Here is a 16,682-nt window from a genome sequence, read left to right as displayed (position 1 = left end):
CCGGGGGTCGGGGGGTTCTCCGCCCCGCCGCCGCCGCCAGCGGACTTGGCGCAGGGCAGCGGATACTGCACGAGCCGTTCTCCCTTTCCTGTTCCACGCGGCGGGTCGCGTGGGTAGCGGCGGCAGCCGGGCGGGCACAAGGGGGACGCCGGAGGGGAGGAGCCGGAGAGCGAGAGGAAGGAGGGGGCCCGCCGGCCCCGCCCCCGCTCCGCCCCCCGCGGCCGGAGCCTGTGAGCCCGCGAGCCAGCGAGCTGCGGCCGCGGCCTCCACTGCTCGCGGTGACCCCGGCGTCCCGGTCCGCGGCCCCGCAGATCCCGGGGCCCGCGCCCCTCCGGGGCAGGGATGCATCATGGCCACGCTGGCTTGCCGGGTGCAGTTTTTGGACGATACGGACCCTTTCAACAGCACCAACTTCCCCGAGCCCAGCCGCCCGCCGCTGTTCACGTTCCGCGAGGACCTCGCGCTCGGTACCCAGCTGGCCGGGGTCCACCGGCTGCTGCGGGCGCCACACAAGGTACGGCCCGGCGCGGGCGGGCTGGGCCCCCGGGACGCAGCCCCTGCTGCGGGGCGCGCCGGGGTAGGGGCGCCGCGGGCAAGCTGGGCTGGGCGCAGCCGGGAGACAAGCGCCCAAGGGCAGACCTCGCCCCTCCCCGTTAGGCAGAGGGGTCTGGGCGCCCGCGGGCTGGCTCGGGATCTCCTAGGCCAGCGAGGAGGACAGTCCTGCGTTCCGGCCCGGAGCGGGGCGGGGGGGGTGTTGGGGGCGGACGGGCCGAACAGGTGCGGCGTCGGCCGGAGGCGGGATGGAGAAGGTTCCCCGCGCCGCGCCGTTCGCTCGGCCGGGTGGGCGGGGTGGGGATCGGAAGCCGGCAGTCGGCGGGCGCCGAGCGGCGCGCGGAAAGAACCCGGGCCCCGGGGGGCTCTGGTCCTTCGCAGGGGAGACCCGAGCGACGCGCGGGACAAACCCTCTCAGGCCTCTGGGGCCGCTGCGGGCGGCCGCGCGACCCTCGCGACAAAGCACGCTTCCCGGGGACACCTCTCCTTCCTCCCCTGCGGGACACCACGGAGGGCGCCGCCCGCGCGCTACGATAGTGCTCGGAGCAGCCCCTTTTCCTTAGAAGAAGCAGGTGGCCTGGGGGATCTTGGAGGAGCAGTGGCTGTGGGAGGAGGGGCGGGGGCGCGGAGGGGCGGCGCGCGCACAGAGCCCCAAATGAGTGTCCCCTGAGAAGAATGGCTTCTCAGTCCACCCCATAGTTTTTTTTTTTAACCCTTTTCAGGGCAGGCATCTTGCAAAGTGTGTGCTGCAAAGAGCTGGGCGTTGAAAGCCAAGCATTTAGTTACCCAGGAGAGCCCTTCCTCCCACTTAGTGACTGCACCTTGAAGAATTACTTCCCCGGTACATTTTTTTTTTGGCTTAGGGTTCATATCAGAGCTTGTAGATGATTTATTCTTTGAGGATCAACACTGATAAATATTTGGAAGAGATAACCCTTGATGCCAAAAAGAACAAAATCGATTTAAAAAATTTTTTTTAGACTTCTGTATGATGTTCACCTGCCTTGGAAGTAGAGAGGGAGGTTGGTATGGATACTGGTGAACATTGGCAGTGGTGTCTGTTATATCACTGCTCCCCGCCCCCCCCCCCCCAACGCCACTTCTTAATGAGTAACCTGTCTTCAGGAATGAGGAATGGGGCAGTTCTATCTCCTTTTCTCTGTGCTGGTGCAGGATGGATACAGTCACTGCTCCTGGGAACCTCTGTGGCCGTAAAAGGTTGGATTGGGAGAATGATGTTTTTATTGTGGATTCAGCTTATCAGAATCACTTTTGTCAGTTATTTGGTTCTTCTCAACCCGTGGATTCAGTTAAGAGTTTTCGAAGGGCTTCTTCAGCATCATGGTTATTTCATTCATTATGGTCTCTGATTACAGTGATCTTTTGTTGAAACCACAGAAGACTCATAATTGTGGCCCTGTGACCTTGAAGTGCTTTCCTTGGATTTCAAGCCCTATGTACACCGGCTGACCTTTCAAGCTGGAAGCTGAAGTACATTTTTATGTTTCCATGGAATAGCCCCCTAGCCTTGATGCAGTGTTCCTGGTCTCATAGGAGATCCTGATGCTCCAGCACTACAGGACCCCCTCCACTCCCCCCGACCCCCTAGAAGCCACAGTACAGCAGTTGCACTGGCTCACAGGACTTTCTGAGATGGCCCTTGTAGAGTAAATGGAACCCGAATATGTCCCATAGAGACCCTTGACTCCTTGTCCTGGGGGGATCCAGCCAGCCTCAGTCTGAGTCTTTTGCCTGCAGACCCCTGCAGTATAGTCAGATGTTTGGCATTGTTTTTCACATCTAGAGCCGACTGAGTGGCTGGTTCTATTAGCCAGGGTTCTTTAAAGCAGAATTCAGGGCATTTATGTGCCTAGGTGCACATTTATATTGTAAAATGCTAATTTCCAGCAGGGAATCTGCTGGATTGGATGATGCATCTGTGATAGAAAGAGCTGATGAGTTTTGAGCACTTGGTATGTAGGTTTGTACTCTATTAGGGATATCAATGCAGGGTCTCATTTAATATTACACTCGTCTGTGAAGTGCAGACTTTTACTATACCTATTTTACAGATGAGGAAACTGAGGCAGAGAGCAATTAAATAACCTAGTTTCTCTGTTAGGAGTGGGGAGCTGAGATTCAAACCCTGTCTGTGCGGCTTGAGACTCCACTGCTGTTCTGCTCCCTGGACCAGCTGTTTGGCTGTGGGCAGAAGCCGCATCTCCTCGGGCTTCCATTCCATTAACTTGGGGAGTTTCCGAATCAGCTTCCTAGGCCAGGTACTTTTTGGCCTGGAGCAGGTGAATGTTACAAGCATGAGTAAGAGCCTTGAGACAGAATTCCAGCCTGGTGGAGTTCACAGTCAGAGGTGGGAACAAATAGTTACGAACCCTGCTGTGAACTAGCTAACAGTGAGGGAATGGGCAAGCCCCTGCCATGGATAAGGTTTCCACGTCCCATGGAGCCCAGCCTGGCAAGAGGAGGAGTTCCTGGGGCAGGGGGCGTTCTGGGTGGTGAGAGGGGAGAAGCGTGACTGTGAAACATGCAGACACCTTCAGCATCCTCAGCCATCCTGCCTGGGGGTGTAGACTTTTGCTTGAAGTAGATGGCACACACAGCAAAGCGTGTAGGGCCTAAGTGAGCGGCTGGATGAATTTTCACTAAGTGAACACACCTGTGTAACAAGGCCCCCTCAAAGGCCCCTGCAGAGGGTCTTAATTTGTAAAGCTCCCCTAGGCATTCTCCTGTGCTGGGAACCTTTGAACTGGTTAACCTCTTAGGTCCTTTCCAGCCCAAACTTGAGTCTATGCATCTTTTCCTAACCTAATGAAATATGTATACATTTATCTCATGTTTGCTGACTCCATTTGAAGTTAGTTGTTAATTTAAACCATTGTCTTGGACGAAAACAACATGTTGTGCTTATAATGCTTTATCTTTTTTTTTCCCAAGCTGCTAGACTGAAAAATAAGAAACCACCCCAGCTTTTTATAGTAGTTCTAAGAGGATAATTAAATAAATGATTAGTCTGATAACAAAAAGGTCAGAACAGGTACCGTATTCTCACTGAGGGAGATGTTTATTTTGGTGGTTATATGTTTTATCTGGACTATGTGAGGCCTTTTGTTTTCAAATGCTGCATAAACAGGTGTTTATTTCTGGTTCAGTGTCTTAAGAAGAAAAATAATTGTAATTACAGGACTTATAATTTAGAAAAAACTGTGCAGTAGAATTAATAGAATCCTAGACCTTTCAAAGCTTAGATGTCTTTGGATTGTTTGACACTAAAAGTGAAGGCCCTAAGGATTCTTGTTTCTTTTTGATAGGCAAAACTGGAATTGTAGAATGTTACAAAAAAGTGGTAACTAGCTTGCGTGTCAAAACAGCAATTATGACCTAGTAATTTAATTCAGGGAATGTTTCCGTGGCTGCTGCAGACCAGAGAGTAGAGTAATAACAGCTCCCAGGTCCTGGCCACGTGCCCGAGCCAAGCACGCATCATCTTGCCAAGCCCGCGGCCACCCCGTGGGTCAGCACTGGTACTGTTGCATCTCACAGCAGAAGAGCCCAAAGCATAAAGAAAGTCAGTGGGCCATGTGAGTGGGACGTTCCAGAGTTGGCATTTGGCACCAGGTCTGAGCCCTTAATGACTCTCCTACTTTCGTGTCTTGAGTTTCTTCCTTCCAGGCAGCCTGCCCACGTTTCAGAGTTCCATGCTGTCATTGGATTAGCCTTGACCGTGCCCTGTTCATTCCTTTCTCACTACCTTTGTCTTTGTGGTTCCCTTGCTGCCTCAGCTATCCCACCTGTAAAATAGCCAGTTGCTGTGAGGATTAGAACCTTGGTCCTCTGAGTGTGGGCTGGGCATCACCTGGGCTCTTCGAAATGCACTCTCAGGCCTCCCCAGACCTGCTGAAGCAGACTGTGCATTTCCCCGAGATGCCTTGGTGATTCCTGTACACACTGCAGTCTGAGCAGCATGGATTAGAGGTCATTTAGGTCAGACTCAGTCCAGGGCTAGGAGGGTCCTCTCTGTCTCCCCTGTTCACAGATAACTTCCTTGAGGGTAAAGACCTGGGCTGTCCAGTTCTCCAGGGTTCTCCTGGAAGCTGAGCAGTGCTAAGATGGAGTGTGCACTAAGTTGATTGATGGGCGTTAGTTTTAGAACACAAATCCACTGGTATTATTGCTCTAATGAATTTCCACCTTAATCCTCTTAAGGGACACATCTGTTTGCTACATTACATTAAGATTTTTTAAAGATGAGATCATTAGTAAAGTTGGCAAGTGTGTTGTGTCACATAGCATCTTAGGACAAAACTGTTTAAAGATGTTGTATGAACAGCTAAGAGTGTCTCCGTGCAAGCTGCGTTGAATCCGACTCTACCGTAATTAGCTCAGTTGGTTGGAGCCGTGCTATTGAGATCAGGATCATGGGATTGAACCCTTTATGGGTCAGTTGGCTTTGCTTCATGCATGGCCACAGACCGCATCGGTAACGCAGCTAGACATCCAGCAGGTGCTGTCCTGGCTCCCTGCAAGGGTTTGGGTTGGGGTGGCCTGGTAGAAATCTTTGGGGGCAAAGGGCTAACATATAATGAGCTTGTGCTGGGCACTGTACTGTGGGCCTCGGCTTATAACTTCATTGACCCTCACAAGAGTTCTAGCAGACAGACAATGGTATCCCCAGTTAACAGATCAGGAAACTGAGGCACACGGAGGTTAGGCAGGTTATCTAAGGTCACACTGCTTTTAAGTGGAGGAGCTGGGATTTAAGGTCAAGTCTTTTTTTACTCCAGGGCTTGTAGCCAACTGTGTCCCATTATTAGAAAACCAGCAGAGCACATGCTTTCTGTGCAGGGGGAGGGGTGGGGGGAGGGGGCTGACTGCCTTGCCTTTGCACGCGGCTGCCTGTCACAGTTTGTGGCTTACATGGTTGTGCTCTGGTTGTCCTTCCAGTGTAGAAGCTCTGGGAGTCTGTGCCTCTTGTCCTCAGAGTCCAACCTGCTTCCCTCTGGAAAACAACAGGACTGCCTTTGCCCTCCTCTGGACTCTGAAATGTTAGTTTTTAGTGGTGGCAGATTTAAAACTGATTAACATGCTGAGGCCAACTCAGGAGCACCCCTCCCCCAGCCTCCTTTCCCCTCCATGGTTTATTTCTCTCTGAAGATGAAACTTGTGAACCTTGGAAAACCTTTCTGTCCTCAGACAGAAAACAGTCACCATTCCTGCAACCTCCACACTGTGTCACCTGCAGGTGATGCCCCTGTTGCCTGTGGCCAGCTCAGGAATGTCCCCGATTTAAACCTGGCTTTCTACTCCGTGTAGCTGGTTCCGCGTCTGTGGGGCATTTTCAGTCTTGGGTTTGTCAGCATCTGGTCCTTTCCAGAGACAATCAGACTGCTTTTTGTTTTGTTTTGTTGTTTTAGCTATTTTATTGGGATGTGTTTCTGTGCCTTGTTCTGAACTAAGTAAGAAAGAATGGGGGAAATTAAGTTATAGTGAATGTTAAGCCTCACCACAGGGATGTAATCAGCAAAATTCAGATTGTGGGAAATTATAGTTTTACCAACAAATACATTGTGAAGGAAAAAAAGATGGAGATGGAAGGAAACCTTAGATTAAAAGAGATTTAAGAGATATATCAACCAATTGCAATGTGTGGCTCTAACTGGACACTGATTCAAACAAACACATTGTAGGGAATTCCCTGGTGGTCCAGTGGTTAGGACTCCGCGCTTTCGCTGCCAAGGGGGTGGGTTCAATCCCTGGTCGGGGATCCCTGTAAGCTGTGCGGCCAAAAAAAAAATTGTAAATAAATATGTGAGACCATTGGGGAAACCTGAATAGTGACTTTTTGTTGTTGTTGTTTGTTTGTTTTTTTATACTGCAGGTTCTTATTAGTCATCAATTTTATACACATCAGTGTATACATGTCAATCCCAATCGCCCAATTCAGCACACCACCATCCCCCCCCCCACTGCGGTTTTCCCCCCTTGGTGTCCATACGTTTGTTCTCTACATCTGTGTCTCAACTTCTGCCCTGCAAACCGGTTCATCTGTACCATTTTTCTAGGTTCCACATACATGTGTTAATATACGATATTTGTTTTTCTCTTTCTGACTTACTTCACTCTGTATGACAGTCTCTAGGTCCATCCACGTCTCAACAAATGACTCAATTTCATTCCTTTTTATGGCTGAGTAATATTCCATTGTATATATGTACCACAACTTCTTTATCCATTTGTCTGTCGATGGGCATTTAGGTTGCTTCCATGACCTGGATATTGTAAATAGTGCTGCAGTGAACGTTGGGGTGCATGTGTCTTTTTGAATTATGGTTTTCTCTGGGTATATGCCCAGTAGTGGGATTGCTGGATCATATGGTAATTCTATTTTTAGTTTTTTAAGGAACCTCCATACTGTTCTCCATAGTGGCTGTATCAATTTACATTCCCACCAACAGGGCAAGAGGGTTCCCTTTTCTCCACACCCTCTCCAGCATTTGTTGTTTGGAGATTTTCTGATGACGCCCATTCTAACTGGTGTGAGGTGATACCTCATTGTAGTTTTGATTTGCATTTCTCTAATAATTAGTGATGTTGAGCAGCTTTACATGTGCTTCTTGGCCATGTGTATGTCTTCTTTGGAGAAATGTCTATTTAGGTCTTCTGCCCATTTTTGGATTGGGTTGTTTGTTTCTTTAATATTGAGCTGCATGAGCTGTTTATATATTTTGGAGATTAATTTTTGATATTAAAATTGTTGAAGTTAAATTAATAAAAAAATAAAAAATTAAAACAAAATTAATAAAGATATTTAACATTAAAATTATTAAAGTGTGATAATACTACTGTGTTATGTTTAAGGAAAAGTCTGTATCTTTCTGAGATACATACTGAAATATTTACAGATGAAGTTATATAATGTCTAGAATTTGCTTCAAAATAATCTTGGTTGAGGGGCAAGTAAGTAGGTGGGTGAGTGTGTAGAGGGAACAAGATAGAATTTGAGTTAAAGCTGGATTATAGGTCTGTGGGGGAGTCATTATACTATTTTCTGTACTTTTGCATATGTTGAACTTTTTTTTTTTTAATAAAAGAGCTAAAAAAATTAGGTTATGAGTTCTGATGTTCCCTTTGGGATCAGCGTCCTTTCATTTAGTGTCACCGTGTGTCCTTAGTGTGTTTGCTGTGGCTGAGATGGCCAATCAGTAAATTTTTTGTAGTGCCTCCACTGTTACCTTCCTTCCCACCCTGATAGTCGTGTTCTCCTTAGGATCTTTGAAAAACAAATGTAGGGCATCAGTCTTTTCATGTTCAGAGTATCTTTCTCGGCTCAGTCAATTCCAATGGTGAACTCAGTCATCAGTTACATAAACTGTTAGTTTAGTAAAGAAGTGTTAGGGTAGAGGTATTATACATGGAGCACATGCATCTAAATTTTTATCACTAAACTGAGAAGTTGCTAAGGCTATAATTAACGATATCAATATAAAACTGCTCAGTTTCCCAGTGGCTCTTGGGGGCTGTGACATGCTTGCTTGGCCACACCAGGGTCTTGCCCCATTCCTAGTGAGCCAGCTCGGCCTCCATCTTCAGTATGCCTCAAGAGAGTATCTCAGAATGCAGTGAATGCAGTGATGCTGTAATGCATATGAAAATGTAAGTTGATTGTATACCTTGGCACTCAGCATCACGGGCAACTTTTGATTTCCATGGACAGATTAACCCATTTGTGCATTAGCTTTTGGGGAGGGGGAAGATTTTAGCTCATTCAAAAAATTAAGTTACCACACATCAGCAAAATTATCTGTACACCCAGAAGTTTGTCTATTTTTAGACCCACCTAGTGACAAACAGAATCTGCACTGTATCTATATACAACTTGGAAACATACCTTCTCTTCTCCACTTAGATTTGGAACCTAGAAATTAAAAAGTTGGACTCCAAGGGAAAATGTTTAGAACTTAATGTTAGAAAAAAAGAAATCTCAAAATTGTTGAAGACGTTGAGAAAAGGGAAAATGTTAAAGAACTTGCAATTCAATACAGACTAATACTCCTAGGTTTGGCAAGAATGACACAGAAAAATTAGTTTGTGGGTCACCTCATCAAATATTTTTAGCATTCTTGGAAAGAGGAAAACCCAGAAGAAGACGTTTTTGTTATTGATTAGGCTACTTGGACTCTTCATACACTGGTATTACAGCAGGGAATGAAATGCCAGGGTCTTAACCAGAGTGCACAGGACAAGCCAAAGATTACTGTGACGTTCTCAGAATAGAAGGTAACTAACTGATGCATCTTCTGACTGGTTCGTCAGATCCCAAGAGTGGCTTGGGGTTCATAGCAAATGCTGATGGGCAAACACTCCTGAGTGGCCAGATGCTGACGTGTTTAGAGCAGGCTGGAGACAGAGCAGTGGGTCCTCAGAGAGGACATGAGAAGGAGGTCCTTCTGGCTCAACCAGGGTCACACACAGCGCTGCAGCCGTTCACCGGGTTGCCTAAAACTGGCCACAGTTTTGACTAAAGAAGTTTATACCAATGACACTTTATACCACTTTAGGGGGAGTTTTGTTTTATCTGTGATTTGAAGTCACCTTCTCCGACCCTCCCCTGGTTATAATTGATTAATCCAGAGTTGATGGTAACATTCCTCACAACTCATGAAAGCATGAATGAGCGGTGATACTGGTGTTGAGACAGCTGGTTTAAGCAGTGCTTCCCCCCCCGCCCCCATATCTGTAGTTTTATTAAATGAAAACAAAATTTACTATTAATTGTGCTACAGGCTGGGAACCTAGCTTTTAACCCTTATGACCATTGTGAGGGCACTTCCGTCTGGTCCTCTGATTTCATCATGGAGGCTGCAGGCAGCTGGGGGGTGCAGGTGCCGGACCCCCGGGGAAGCAGCCGACTGAAGACTGGGTATTGAGTCACTCGGAGCACAGTCTCCACTGCCTCCCCGACTTCCGTTGCATCCACAGCCTCGAGGGGGTGTTTCTGGCCTCCCTGCTCCCCTATCTAGCAGTGTGTTCTTGGGCTAACCCCCCTCTCACTGTCTCACTGTAGTTTACAGCAAGTCTTGATGGGGCAGGGTGGAGGTTCCCTCCTTGCCTTGGAACATGGCCATTAATAGGAAAAAAGTAAAAGGTTAGAGATAGGGTGCATTCAGTGGGTTTTAATGTGAGGGAACAGCCTAGGAATCAGGCCTGTGTGATTGGCTAAAGAGGAAAGAGAGAGCATGTCACTCCTCTGCTTTAAAACCTCAGGGCCCCTGCCATTCAGGGTGACTCCGAAGCCCTTGAGTGGCTGGCCTGGTGCTCCATGAGGGTTGGTTGCTTGGTTTGTTTTACGATCTGTTTTGTTTACTGGTGTAGCCCTAGAGCCTGGAACAGTGCTTGGTACATCGTGCGTATACAGTAAATAGGTGTTGAATGAGTGAATTATCATACACTTTAGAGTTGGAGGGAAAAAAGAGCGGTCTCCTTACCCCAGCTGTCTCCATGCAGAAGTCCCTTCTGTAAAGCCTCTGGTCAAACACATTCTAGCTGCTTCTTCATGTATGATAGAGAGCAGTTGGTCCCCTCCTTTCAAGTGTGGCGTTTCTCCATTTTTGAACTTTATTTGCTAGACTTTATTCTTTATTTGTCCCTGATTTTCACCTGGAAAGGTGAATCCTCATATCCCCACAGATGGGGATGGAAGTGGGTCTGGACCATCAACTGGCTGACTGAGTCCAAGAGGATGGAAATAGGATGGATAAGCCAGAAGAGCCATGACCTCAGGGTTTGGTAAGTAGAGTGACCTGTGACCTGGGACCTGCAGATAGTGCCTGGAGGGAGTTGCAGGAAGTTTGTATACTTTTCCCTGTGGTGGCAGAAGTAAAAAGCTGCTTTCTTTTCATGTTAAAGCTGAGTCATACGGATTGTTTTTATTACTCAAATCAGTGTGTGTATCTTGATATGTTTATGTCTGGTACCCTAAGGCATCTTCACACTTGCAGTTCCATTTTACTGTGAACTTAAACTGTTCGTGTGGAATCAGGGAAACATTGCTGGGGAGAGATCACGGCTAACAAAGCTAGGTTCAATGAGAGAAAGGCCAGGAAGCAAGGAGTCTACCCTTCTAAAACAAACAAAGCATCTGTTCCCATCACAGAATGAGCATGTGTATAAATTTTGAGACTACAGAAAAGCACACTGAAGAAATAGAAGTCATTTTCGTATTACCCAGAGGGAACCACTCTTAACACTTTTGCGTCTTACCAGAATTAAAATATATAATGTTTTTAAACATTTATAATGTTTTAAATGTTTGATAAAAATATAAATATCTGAATACTTTCCCGAGTCATTAAATATTCTTGGAGTGTATCATTTTTAATGACAGCATGGTAATCCAGCCTGTGCCTGTACCATGGCCCAGATGTAAGCATTGCTCCCATGCTCTGTGAGGGAAAGGGCTCTGTCTTCTTCAATGTTTATTTCTCCTGTGCTTGGTCCTTTTTTTTTTTTTTTTTTAACATCTTTATTGGAGTATAATTGCTTTACAATGGTGTGTTAGTTTCTGCTTTATAACTAAGTGAATCAGCTATACATACACATATATCACCATATCTCTTCCCTCTTGCGTCTCCCTCTCTCCCATCCTTCCTGTCTGTGGTTGGTCCTTAATAAATCTTCATTAAATGAATGTACGAATGAATGAACCATTGGATGTTTAGGCAGTTGCCAATAAAAAAAATGCAGATAATGCTGTTTTATATATATACTTGCAGAAAAAATAATATTTATGCTTTGATTGCTTCCTTAAGATGAATTCCTAGATGTTTAGTTGCTGAGTAGAAGGGTAAAGAATTCATCTTAGATGGGAGCAGTTTCCCCCATTTTAAGCATTGGTGATGGTTGGGAAGATGGTCCCTAAGTCCGTATAGGGCTGTTGAAGACCTGGGCTAGGATGGGAAGCCCAGCTCCAGTCCGACCTCCTTCTTGCAGGTGCAGCTGGTGTCACAGCAGAGAGTGACATTTGAATTCTGGGAAGATAACCCGGTGGTACTCAGAGAAGATTGTTAAAACCTTGAATAAATTATGTGTATGTATCCCATTGCCTCTCCCTATTTTGAGGGACAAAATCATGACTATACTTTAATAGTCCGTGCTAAAGTTAGATCGATTACATTTCATGAATGCAAGTATTCAATATTCAGTGTTCAGTATAACAATATTATATTAGTAAGACAAAGATACATCTCATTAGTTGTTAATGCTTTGAGAAAACAGAGGCACTTATATCCTGTGGGTAGTGTAGTCAATGACTCTGCCTCTTTCTAGAGACTTGGCAATATACACAAGTCATAAAAATGATTGTTTTTGACCCAGTGACCCTACTTACAGGAATTATTTGAAGAGATATATAAAAATGATGAAAGTACAATATGTATAAAGATATTTGAGGATTGTTTTAATAATGAAAAGCTAAAAAATGTCCAACAACAAGGGAGATGTTAAGTCATTATGTTTTATTATGGATAGAATATTGGGTAGCTATTAAAATAACTCATACCTTAGTCAGCTCAGGCTGCCGTAACAAAATACCATAGACTGGGGGGGCTTCAACGACAAACGTTTATTTCTCACAGTTCTGGAGGCTGGGATGTCCAAGGGTAAGCTGCTGGCAGATTTGGTTCTTGGTGAAGCCCTTCTTTCTGGCTTGCAGATGGCCACCTCCTTGCTGTGACCTCACATGGCAGAGAGGAAGCTCTGGTGTCTCTTATTTTTCTTATAAGGGCACTAATCCCGTCATGGAGGTCCTACCCTCATGACCTCATTTAAACCTAGTTACCGCTCAAAGGCCCCACCTCCTAATACCATCATATTGAGGGGTAGGGCCTCAACGTATGAATTTCGGGGAGACACATTCAATTCATAACACCCTACATGTTTCATAAAATTGTGCATGTGGACATGTAGGTAAGAAATGTTAAAGATGGGACCAGTAACTTCCTTCTCCCAGACCTGCTCACCACGCCCCTTCTGCATCTCATTCATTGGAAACACCATGAAAACGGCTTGTCAGCCTTGGTTCCTGTGCACCCATCCAGTCCCCACCCTTCCATTGCCGAGTCATCCGGGCTCTCATTTGGACTCCCGGCTCCGGATAAAAGTGATCCATCCCCCAACCTACTTTCCCTACCTCCTCCTCCTTTACTCTGGTGCTTCCCCATTATTGACAGGGTAAAATCACAACTTGTCATAAGGACATCCAGGGCTCTCTGGGACCTGGCCTCTTGTCTGCCACTCCCACGTTGCCCTGACTGTCCTTCCCCCCACCCTGCCCCTCCCGAGCCCTGGCCGTGCTAAAATGCTTGCATTTTCGCTAAGAGGCTGCCCTGGATGGTAGTTTAAGGTCTTACCTCTCCCTGGACTGCCCCTCCATCCTCCAGCCTGGGGTGAGACCATGTCTGAGGCTCACCTCTGCTGGGCTTTGCCAGCCCTCCCCCTTGGTCTGTGCAGGCTGTGCTCCTAGCCCCCTCCCACTTGTGACATTCTGGTTCTTATTTCATCCCATGTCACCATCTTCCCACCAGCTGCAAACCCTCAGTAGCAGGAAGTGCATTTCAACTCACCGTTCAGTTCAGAGTTCCTAGAACAGTGCCTGATACACAATAAGCCCTAATAAATAGTTTTTGACTATCTGAAAGAAGGTTAAGTGAAAAAAGTGCAGTATATATTTATATACATGATGATCGCAACACTACCAAAGGTAAAATCGATAGCTAGTGGGAAGCAGCCGCATAGCACAGGGAGATCAGCTAGGTGCTTTGTGACCACCTAGAGGGGTGTGATAGCGAGGGTGGGAGGGAGGGGGACGCAAGAGGGAAGAGATATGAGGATATATGTATATGTATAGCTGATTTACTTTGTTATACAGCAGAAACTAACACAGCATTGTAAAGCAATTATACTCCAATAAAGATGTTAAAAAAAAAAAAGAATAGATATCCTCAAACCTTTGTCAGATCCCTAATCCATAAACATGATTTGCGTGTTATAATTTCCCTCACAAACTGCGGGTGAGTGAGGCATAACCAGCTCTTCAGAGTCTCAAATCCTTGTATTCTGGCCTCTTCCGCACTAGGCCCAGGCTAGGTCCTCGGGCAGGAATCCTCAGGTTGGCAGAAGGAGGCCCGCCGTCCGTCAGGGTCATTTCCTGTTGCGTTTGGAGGGGCGGGCACGAGCCTGGGGCCCTCCTGGGTGGGGGCCATGAGCTCTGCTCCGTGGGGCCAGGCTTGAGGGCTGCAGTGCAAGAAGGGGAAGCGCTGCCTCCTCCCACTTTCCTGGTCGTTCCTGAGCCTTCCGCAGGCCTCCTTTACTGTTCCTGCCCAGGCTGAGCGTGGCAGTTACGTGGTGAAGAGAGTTGTGAGCTTGTGCGGGGGGCAGAGGTGGCCACAGCAGCTGTGAGCGGTGGGAAATTCTGAGCAGGGGGTGGATCTGGGAGACTGGCATGGTGCCCGCAGAGTCCAACTGCCCTTCTCTCCACTGGGGAGATTCAGCCCTTTGCCAACCTTGGAGGCTCTGGGTAGATTTTATTTCAGGTGATGGCACTCACCTAAGAGGGATCTGTTACCCCTTTGCTGTATCAGGTCCCAGCTGCAGGCCACAGGAGTGCTCGGGCTGGCTCCTGATCACAGCTTCCATAAATCACCAGCCCTCTGGCTTCTGCAGGACTTGGTAGGTCCCGAGTGGCTAGTGTCTGAAAGACCAGTGCCCGGAGGTAGAAGAGGCTGTCCAGTCTTCCTGGGGTCCTCCATTCAAGTTCAACAGTACCATGTGTCTGTCTGGGGGCAGGGAAGAGAGCTGTTGGACATCCTGTCCAGAACAATAGTCAAGGATATAAGCGGTTTTTTGTTCCCAGAACTGGGTGCATTTTTGTGGACGGTGATTCATCACCGAATACGCCAGGAACAGAACCCCGGCGTGTCTGTGCAGTTCACGAGGCACTGGGACATAGGTTCGCCTGGCGGATCCTCACACAACCCTGCAGGAGAGGGAGATGGGGCATTTAGGCCCTGTCTCCAAGTTCAGAAAACGAAAATTATGTTGCTTTCGGGACTGATGCACAAAGGTGGCAGGGCTAGAATTCAGGTACACATCTTCTGACCTCAGGCCCAACAGTCTCCCACAGGGACTCCCTGCCTCAGTCTGTCAGAGGTAAGTGTGAGGAACATATGTTGGCGCCCAGGGAAGTTTGTATTGATAGATGAGCACAGTCGGGGAAATTTCAGCTGAGTTCATACACATCACATGTAACCACCTGGTGATTATTTCTTACAAGGGAGCAGGCTTGGCTAAATGGGAAGCTTTATTTCTGTCAATGCCACTGATCCCAGGACATGATAATTAACTCTTTTATTGTCATGATTGGTTGGGGAAATAAGTCAGAAACATAACAGAAAGTGAAGTAACCTCTGAAGACAGCATATGACTCATGTCTAAGTGTGATGTAAGCAGCCTGGGCTATAGAAATGTCAGAAGTGGAAGAAATCCACGTGGACTGCACAGTCCAGAAAGCCTCCTGGAGAGAGCGAGTGGGGTGTGAGTGGGTGAAAGGAAAGGGGAAGGGTGTTCCATGCAGGTGAGAAGCAGATGGGATGGACGTTGGGATCAGGTACGGATGGCTCTGGGCGAGTGGGAGCGGCTGGCCGGAAGGTGGTGACCTACAGCTGTGGGCCACGGGACTGGGCTGGTACAAACAGTGAGCACAAAACTGTTTCAGAAGTTACTTCCATTCCATGTAGTGGAAACAAAGGAGAAGGAAGGGAAGAGGAGATAAATAACAAATTTGGGAAGAAAATGATTACAGAGAAAAATCGAGGGAAGGAGAACCAGGGGAAAGAAGAGAGGAGAGGGATGGACAGTCAGTAACTGCAAAGCCACCTGTGACCAATGCGTGGGAGGAAGAAGAGCATCAGAAACAAGCCGCACGGGAGGGGCCTGGCCTGGGCCCGGGGGGCAGGCTGTCCCGAAGCCCAGCGCCCCGCTTGCTGCTGATTCCTGGTGGGCTGAGGTGTTAGCCAATGAGGGTTTAAGATGTACCCTTTCTCCCTCCTTCCTCTCTTTCATGGGGTGTCTGCTCAGTGTCAGACTCTGTTAGGGCCAACACAGGAACCCAAATGAGTGAAACCGAGGGTGGGTGAAATGGGGTGGAGCCCCAGCTCCGGCCCAGCCCGCGCGCTCCGCACGCCCTCTCCTCAAACCTTTGAACACAGCATCTCCCTTATGGGGCTGTCGTGGACAAAACCAAAAAAGGATCCTACTCTTGCATGTTGGCACCACTTGGCTTTCGTGGCCTCCAGTCCTGCTGCCTGGTGGGCACCGGCAGGCCGTGCTCCTGTTTCCCTGGACTCCCTCTCCCTGCCTTCCCTGCCACTGCAGAGACATAGCAGACCTTCAGACGCAGCTCCTGCCCCCGCCTGCCTGTCTCTCTGCCCCCATGTGCCCGCCCTCCTTGCTAACAGGGGAGCTGTGTCCCCTCTCCTGGCCCGGCCAAGCCCCTTTCCGCTGGACCTTCAACCACTGCTTCCCTCTGGGATCCCTCGTTTCGCCTTCAGATAGGCTAATGCCTCCTTTATCCAGAAATCCCCTCCTCCCTGCATCTATCTTTCTTCTACGTTCACCCCTCTGTGCACCCCGAGTCTTAGACCTTGTCTGAGCCCTACTGTCTGCCTCACTTTCCCTCCTGCTGCATCCGCACCCTCCCTGCCAGCACAGCGACACTGCTCTTGCTGAGGCACTTGTCGTTCACAGCGTGGACACTTTCCAGTCTTTATCTTATTGAATCTCTTAGCAACACTTGCCGTTTCTGGTCGTCTCCTCCGAGGAATGCTCGCTGTTCTGAGTCTGATGGTGAGAGATCCACCTTCCCTCTGTTCCTCGAGCTTTCTGCTCCCTCCTGCTCTTTGCATGTTGGCTCTGTTCCAGGACCAGGCCTTCTCCTCGCAGTCGAGCTCCTTTCCTGGGCGGCTTCCAGGGCTTTCTGACGACCCCCTGGTTGGCATCAGGGGCCCAGCGCTCTCTCTGGTCCTGAGGCCAACTATCCAGCTGCCCCCTGGACAGCTCCT

The 16,682-nt window shown here is 48.2% G+C and overlaps 1 protein-coding gene across 5 annotated transcripts in view; it reads left to right on the top strand.

Annotated features, from left to right (window-relative positions):
- The first annotated feature begins 209 nt into the window (after window positions 1–209).
- FHOD3 (formin homology 2 domain containing 3) overlaps window positions 210–16,682 on the top strand; it is a 489,898-nt gene continuing 473,425 nt past the window's right edge. For 3 of the 5 annotated variants that reach the window (XM_061170499.1, XM_061170498.1, XM_061170497.1), the window contains exon 1: window positions 210–514. In XM_061170499.1, the coding sequence (XP_061026482.1) occupies window positions 350–514 (165 nt within the window). In that variant the 5' untranslated portion in view covers window positions 210–349. The remainder of the gene's footprint in view (window positions 515–16,682) is intronic. The other 2 variants (XM_061170501.1, XM_061170500.1) reach the window with 1 other exon arrangement.

Source organism: Eubalaena glacialis, chromosome 15 (genome assembly GCF_028564815.1).
Source record: "Eubalaena glacialis isolate mEubGla1 chromosome 15, mEubGla1.1.hap2.+ XY, whole genome shotgun sequence".
Classification (NCBI taxonomy): Eukaryota; Metazoa; Chordata; class Mammalia; order Artiodactyla; family Balaenidae; genus Eubalaena; species Eubalaena glacialis.
This window is presented reverse-complemented; position numbering and strand designations above follow the sequence as displayed.